Here is a 7796-nt window from a genome sequence, read left to right as displayed (position 1 = left end):
AGAGAAGAATGGGAATTTCTTGAGGGTATCAGAAAATCGAATGGATTTTTTCAGACTGAGACTCACTCTTAGGGAAACAAGCTGGATTCTGGATCTACTGCTCTGCTGCTTAAACATAGCTTGTATTCTTTGGTATTTCACTAGACTCATTGAAAGTCTGAGCTGCAAAGGGCCAGAGAAATGCCGTAGGCCGTCCTTCAGTTAATAGATTGAAGTTCAAAGAAGCCTTGAATCCAGCCCAGGAGAGACTGTTTTTACAGGACTCAGGCTCAGGTAGGCAGGCATGCCAGGATGCTCTATTTGTTCTGGACTGCCACCCCAGAAAGGCCCACAGCTGCAGTGGGTGGCAGCAATGGCTCAGAACCTGGCTTCCTTAGGACACACACCAAATAAAGGCATTGAAAGAATTAGGCAGTTGGTCAAAAACAAGTTTGATACTCAAACTCAGCTTTTCCTCTTTATTAGCATATTATTTCCCTTCTATAAAGGTTAACAGAGTGAAGTTGGTTTGCTGGATAAAGTATCAGAGCTTTTAGCTTTATCCTGCAACTCTGGGAGGAAGGGAAATAGAAGCAGAAGACGGGGAAACACTGGCTGTAAAACTGCTTTTTTGTTTAAACTGTATGCGGACAGGATACCAACAAACATCTACCCCCTCCACTTCCTTCTCTCCAATGTTGCTCACCTGGTTCCTGTGACTCTAGCAACTTTGTTACGGGTCCATGGAGAGCACTAGTTGCAGAGAACACACCTAGAGAGGACTGTGTCTCTTGGGGAAGTCGTCCCTTGAAATTGCGTTATCTAAAGGCTCTCCACTAAAACAAAACACAAAATTAAAAAAGGCGTTGTCTATTTGTGCAAGGTGCTTAGTGTAGTAACAGGCCACGGGTTCATGGAACCCTCTCTTCAGTAACTATCAGGAGCCCAGAGCCCTGGGTCAGGGACCTGGAAAATCAACGCGGTTCTCCGAACCTCCACGTCCGCACCTGTAGGCAGGTCCCCGCGGAGAATGTGGCGAAGCTCCAGGGCGGCCGTGCGCGGGACCGCCGTCCCGCCCGCCTCGGGGCACCTCCGGTGCTGGTGGCCAGCGGCCGTGCACTGGCCTCCGGGCGCGGGGTTGCGGGGTGCGCTCCGCTCCCGAAGCCTGACAACCTCCTGCAGGACCCGGGGAGGCCGCCCGCACCCGGAGGAAGCAGGAAGCCGGGCCCCGGGATAGGGACCCCGCGCGCCCGAGGCGGGACGGGCAACGCAACCGCGCGGCGCGCCCCGCCCCGCCCCGACGTGGCCCGCGGGGACGCGCACGCTCGCCGGCGCGGGGGCGCACACCGGGGCGCGCGCGGGCCGGGCCGGCACGGCAGCGAGAGCGCGCGCGGCTCGGGGAGGCGGCGGCGGCGGCGGCGGCGGTGGCGGCGGCGGAAGCGGCGAGGGCGGCAGGCGTCCGGCTCAGAGGCGGTGAAGGCGGCGGCGGCTCCGGACTGGGCTGGGCTGGGAGCGAGCCAGGGTCAGAGGCGCCGGGTCCAGCGCGGATCTCCCGGCTCGAGCATCCGCCCGCCGCCCGGACGCCTGGGCCGCGGAGTTGGTGTCCCGGCTCGGACCCCGGCGCCCAGCCCGGAGCCGTAACCTTGAGGCGGCGGCGGCGGCGGCGGGGCCGGGCCGGGCCGGGCCGGGGGGCGGCGGCGGCGCTGGATCCCCGGCTCCCCGATCGTTGGCGGGAGATGTCGAACCCCGGGACGCGCAGGAACGGCTCCAGCATCAAGATCCGTCTGACAGGTACGGCGGGGGGGAGGCCCACGCCGCCCCCACGGCGCCCCCTCGCACCCGCACGGCCCCTCGGCCGCCCCGGCATTTCCCGCAGCGCGCCCCGCGGGAGGGGCCCTCCCCCACGCCGGCCGTTGTCCCAGGACCTCGTCACCCCCCTCGGCGAGTGCCCCTCGCTTCTCCCTCCGGCCCCGCCCCCTCGCTTCTCCCGGCCCCGCCCCTTCGCGGCCCACCCCCTCCCGTCTGCCTGCTCGCTGCCCTCCTTCCCCCACCTGCCCCCTGGTCCTCCCCGCCCGGCCCCGCCCCCTCGCTTCACCCCCTTCATCCTCCGCGGCCCCCTCCTCCCCGCCCCGGGGTCCCCCCGCTTCTCCGCTCCTGAGCCCGCCTCCCGCTCCTCGTTCCCCTTCCTCCGCTCTCTCCCCGGTCCCCTCACCTGCCCCTCGCCTCTCCCTGCGGGCCCCGCCCCTCTCTCCTCGCCGCCCTCCCATCTCCGGGTTTCCCTGCCTCTCCCCTACCTGCCGGCCCGCGCCTCCCTCCTGCCCGCCCCCACGTCTCTCCTCCTCCCGCCGCCCCCTCGGTGCCCCCTCGCTCCGCTCCTCCTGGCCCCGCCCCCTTCTTCTCCCCTCGGTTCGCCCCCTCACTTTCTCCCCTGAACTCCGCCCCCCCTTTTCCACTTAGCCCCGCCCTCGCTTATCTCCCAGCCCGGCCCCTGGCTTCTGTCTCGCGGCCTCCACCCTTTCCTTCAGCCTCGAATTCCTCCGTCCCATCCGGTAGCTTCTCCCGGGCCTGTTCTCCTCACTTCCCCTCCGGTCCAGACCTCTTCAGTCTCGTCCACTTCCTTTCTCTCCCAGGCCAGGCGCTGTCTAGCCTTGACTGTGCTCCTCGCATTCTTTCCTCTTCTGCATTGCACTTGACCATCGCGTCCCCCCCCCCCCCTTCCCCATCCCTGAGGCCCAGTGAGGGGTGGATCCCCCCTCTCCCTCACCACCAACCACCACCACCGCCACCGCCACCGCACACACAACTGGCTTTGGCAGCTGCACTGCCGCAGGCTCCTTGCTTCACTCTCATTTAGTCTTCAGTGGAATGCCCGTGCCTCCTAGGTGGCTCTGTAGTGCCACCTTCAAGGGTGAGCGCGAAGCTCCGCCGTGGGCCCGCGACGTGGTGGCTGGGTGTGCTGTAAATGCCAACGGTGCGTGCCGGCGGTGCCCCTCGCTAGCGGGCTCCGGAGGTCCCGGGCCAGTCCGCATCCTCATCTGCCCCTCCTCACCCTCCTCATCCCCGTGGGCGGCTGCTCCTGGTCCCAGTTTATAGCGGAGGCCGGAGTGTAGGGTTGCAAATACCGTTCCGTTGGGGGACTTTCCAAACTCGAATATTTCCAGCTCTGAAGAGGAAGTAAAAAGTTTGGGCTGATCCCTGTAAGGGGGTTTCCCCCTGGATTTTTCTGTTCAGCGACCAGTCTGTTGAGGACTCCCAAAGTCAGAGTCCCTTTCCAAGAGACCAGTGAGCATTCTTGGGACACTTCATGGCAGATGCGTAGCCCTAAGTCATTGGTAAATCTGTGAAAACCGCAATGGGTGATGGTTTTCCTTTGAAAATCCAGTTGTTGCATGATCCATTTTTTGTTTCACGAAGAGGGTCATAATTCTTTGTAGGTATAAAAATGCCTGATCAGGTTATGATTAGATAATATGACCAGATCAGATGATGATTTGGACCCAAACCCAGACCCTGGTTTTGTGAAGTAACCGGCATAGCCCAGGGATCTTTGCTTCTAGAGAAACAATCCTTTATTTCAGGGCTGGTAGGAAACACTTCTTACTCTGTATACATTGTTATTTTTATGGTTACATAAAAGCCACGTATTTGAGTTTGTAATGCTTGTAAAAGTTTAATTACTGACAACTTTAATTTGGTTTTCATTTACAAATTAAATCTATAATTGACATCAGATTGGTTTGTTTTCTTGTTAAAAGCCAAAGTAACTGATTTTGGGTAGAAATGTGATTAATGTTTTAGAAGTAATAGGTTTTATTACAATGTTTGTGTCAGGTGTCTAATATGTATTAATCCTAATAGGCAGGTCTGGGTGTGGGGTTTTTCCTTATGAAAGGGAGGGCTTGGTTTGTCCTCCCAAGTTATTTTTTGATTCAGGAATGTAGATGTCATGGATGTAGAAATGCTTCAAAAATTATTCAGAGTTTTTATACATTTGATAGTGAAGGATCAGATAGATGAGTGTTTTTTCCAAAACACCTTTTCCCAGTTGATGTTATTAATGACACGACAGAGTGTGGTTATTGCTGCAACAGGATTGAGAGTTTAGGGATGATAGTGGACACACAGGATGCCAGTTGTCTGCTGATGTGAATGTACGCAGAATCGTTGGAACTAGATATTTTGTTGAAGATAGACTGGGTTTTGGCCTCATCTTTCAGTTTGTCGGGAAGTTTGAAATATCTTCACTTTTAGCAAGTAGGCTAGCCATCTTTCAAGAGCATATACTTTTGTTACAGGTTTCAGAGTTTATTTCCACGTGTGATACTTGAAAAAATGACTTTTAGAATGAGAGCTATTCTAACTAGAGAATACCACACAGGGTAATTCAGCGCAAAATATGAAGACATGGGTGTTATAAAAGAGCATTTACAACTTTGGGGTCTATAATTATATTTGGTGGTGAGTAGAACATTGGATTTAGAATTAAAAGACTTGATTTTGGTCAGATCTGCCATAAACTGCATGATATGGAGCAAATTATGTAGCCTTTCTGGGTCTCAGTTTCCTCATATATAAAATGAGATCTTAACTCCACTTACAACATTATTTGATTCTCCTTACAGGATCTGTCAATTTTGGCTTATTCCAAATTACCGTTGGGTGATTATGTTTTCTGTTAGGTCTCAATCTTGATATTCAGAAATTTGTGTTAAAACACATGACTTGTGTTTGATTTATGCCAAGCATTTCTTTTTTGTATTGATTACAATTATGATTTCTTCTTCTTTTTTTAAATTTATGTGGAATCCGTTTTGTTTTTAAAAACTATTAGGTAGTCTGTTGAACTGCTTTGGAAATCTGGCCTAAACAGTAGCAGAATGTTTGAGTCTTTATATTTAAAAGAATATAATTTAAAACAATGTCTTTGTGGTATTTTAGCAGGGTAATAGTTTTTAAAGGTATCAGTAGGTTTTGGCACAATATTTTCAAAATAGAGAGATCTTTGTTAAAGAGCATTATCTTGCAGACATTTTAGAGTTCACTGGCCAAACACTTGGGAAACCTTTTTATTTTAAATTCAAGCAGGATTTTCAAAAACTTTGTTCTTATGTGGTACACAAATGAATCCCAGATATGGTTTTTAGGCCACTTGGGTAAAAGAATGGAATTTTGAGCTCTAAGGGTTCCACAATGCTCTTCAAACAAATTAAATTGTATTCTAATGTTAACCAGTTAGTTGAAATACCAAATGCCTAAACTTCTCTGTGCTTTTATGCCTTGAAATACTCTCAGACCTCTTTGTGTTTTTCTGTCTCTTGAATTGTGACTGTGTATTGTGAAGAGAGAAAATTCTAATTCCACTTAGAGGTGGGGAGAGAAACCTCCCTTGATAGCATATGGGAATGGAGGCTATTTTTTAAGTTGTAGCTCATGTGATGTAAGGCTGGCTTGTGTTTGGCATCCAGGTGATGCAACTTGGAGGGAAATAGTACTAGTAATAGCTGTTAGTAACGTTAATTGATCAGTAACAGGTGACCTAATTGATTTGAAATAGTTACGTTTCTCATAAGAAAGATAAAGCTGTTAAGAGTGTTGCCTTTGTCCCTTTGTACCAGCAAAGAACCTCCCTTATACAAGGCAGACAAAACTTTTAATAGCTGCCACTCAGATAAGATGGAATTCTAGCCATCAGTTTTTAGCCTTGCACTGCACCTGAGTTTACATATGTTCCTCAAGGTTGGCCTCAAGTTTATGAGGTACAGTCAAGGCACTTCTTTGAGCTGAATTGTTTAAGGATGCGGAATGGGTTAAATCTTATTGCAAAACTTTAACTGCAATTATACTTCAAAAGGAGTCACACTCTGCCATATACAGGACTATTATTGATTTTGTTATTTGATCACATTTGTGTTGTCTTAAGAAAAACCTTTTTTAAATCCATTTTTACTTTTTCATTTTCTTGATCCAACTAACAGACTTGAGAAATGAAATATCTCATGTACTTTATTTATGTCTGTATTTTTGCAGTAGTTGTGATGTGTCCCAGTAGAATTTTTTACTGCAAGTCCATTTATTTGTCAGATTTCAAAACTTCTATTTTGCAGTTTTGCCAGTGGTGTCTGAACTTCGAGTTTTCCTTCTCTTCTCCAGGTTTTCATTTTCTCTGTTTGGTTACGTTTTCAGGTTCTAGTGTGGAACATTGGATGAACCGGGGAGGTTCTGGGGGCTGAGTCACTGGTGAAGAAGTATTTCCCCATGGATACAAAAAAGAAAGACTGACCCATAATATTTCAACATCAGCTTAATGATCCAGTTAACTAGACTGGTTGTTGTGTAACACACTTGCGGGCACTGGTTAAAAGTTAAAATAGCTGAATTATCTATTTTAGTGCGTGCTAGACTGAAAAGGAAGTTCAAAAAACCTGACATGATGAAATAATTTTGGTATTTTCTAGTTGAGAAACCCTAACTTTTAGGATTCTTATTTGAGTCAAACTTTTGTAATTTCAAAACTATTTTAGAGGTTAAGTATTTTTTTTAACAAATAGAGAATTAAAATTGTGTGGGGTTTGGGTCACTGAGCAAGTTAAATTACTGGTTGGCTTGTTGTGGGTGAGTTTCATTGAGAGAAAGCCCCTACCTTAGATTGGCTTACTGTCCACAGCACTCTCACTCCAGCTGACTGGTCCCTAAGGCCATCTAGTCAAAGAAGAGCTGCAGAGCTATGTTGGGAAAACAAAAGCTCCTAGCCGTCTAGATCAGGCAAATCTTTTTAAAATGTTAGAATTACTGTTGTGTCTACAGATGCAGTTTACTCCATTTAGATATTTAACTAAGTGGAATGACGTTTCCATATTTCTGAATGAAAGGGGGAAGATCCTTTTATTGTTTTAAAACAAGGCTTAAATAATGTACAATCAGTGCGGCTGGTGATGCACCCCACTCTGTAATTCCAGCTGTGTTCACCTCCATTGCAGCTGAAAGGAATTCTAATTGGCTGAGGAATGTCGGCAACATCGTGTATCACTGAGCATGAACCTATTATGCTGGCTACTGGGTGATGCATTTCAGATGTTTGAAGCTCCTGAGTCCAACTTGGAGGTTGCTTTCAGGAGCCTGGAAGAGGACGTTGTGACGCTGCGGGTTGTAGATGGCAGCCTGCTTTCTTCTTCGTATGTTGATTGCTAAATTCTCTAAAAGCTACAGTGCTTTCTTGTGGCTGAAACACTGGATTAGAAATCAGAAGGTCTGAATTCTATTCACAAAAGTGCCACAATGAAGAGAGGAGGGTGGGTAGAATTATAATCTTTTCATGACTCAGTTTTTCTATTCAAAATGCAATATATCTGCCTTTTTATATTGCACAAGTACTTGATATTAATTAAATAGCTTGATGAGTAGTTATGAATTATTTATAGAGTAGCACAATGGAAATACAATCCTAGATTCCTGTTACTTCTTATTCCTAAATTATCATGTAAATGCTAAAGTTAAGAATGTACATTGACACTGAAGAACAACTGTAGAACCTATTGATAAGCATGGAAAAATAATGCTCAAGAACAAATTGTTCAATTCTGTATGCATTCAGAAAGTTCATTAGAGAAATCATGTTGCAAGCCAAAGCCAGCATCATCTTCACTTATGAAATCTTGGAAGCATTTCTATTAAAATCAGGAACAGTACAGGGATGTACACTGTCACAGTTGTTATTAACTAGAGCAGTGGTTCTCAACCTTTCTAATGCCGCGACCCTTTAATACAGTTCCTCATGTTGTGGTGACCCCCAACCATAAAATTATTTTCGTTGCTACTTC

At 47.9% G+C, this 7796-nt stretch overlaps 1 protein-coding gene across 5 annotated transcripts in view; it reads left to right on the top strand.

Annotated features, from left to right (window-relative positions):
• Positions 1-1358: 1358 nt before the first annotated feature.
• Positions 1359-7796, top strand: part of SMURF1 (SMAD specific E3 ubiquitin protein ligase 1) — an 83870-nt gene continuing 77432 nt past the window's right edge. For 2 of the 5 annotated variants that reach the window (XM_079773224.1, XM_079773222.1), the window contains exon 1: positions 1366-1770. In XM_079773224.1, coding sequence (XP_079629350.1) covers positions 1716-1770 — 55 coding nt within the window. In that variant the 5' untranslated portion in view covers positions 1366-1715. Of the gene's footprint in view, positions 1771-2155; positions 2951-7796 lie in introns of those variants that run through there. The other 3 variants (XM_079773221.1, XM_079773220.1, XM_079773225.1) reach the window with 2 other exon arrangements.

Source organism: Cnephaeus nilssonii (genome assembly GCF_951640355.1).
Source record: "Cnephaeus nilssonii genome assembly, chromosome: 5".
Lineage (NCBI taxonomy): Eukaryota > Metazoa > Chordata > Mammalia > Chiroptera > Vespertilionidae > Cnephaeus > Cnephaeus nilssonii.
The sequence above is the reverse complement of the archived record's forward strand: the minus strand, read 5'-3'. Positions and strand labels throughout refer to the sequence as shown.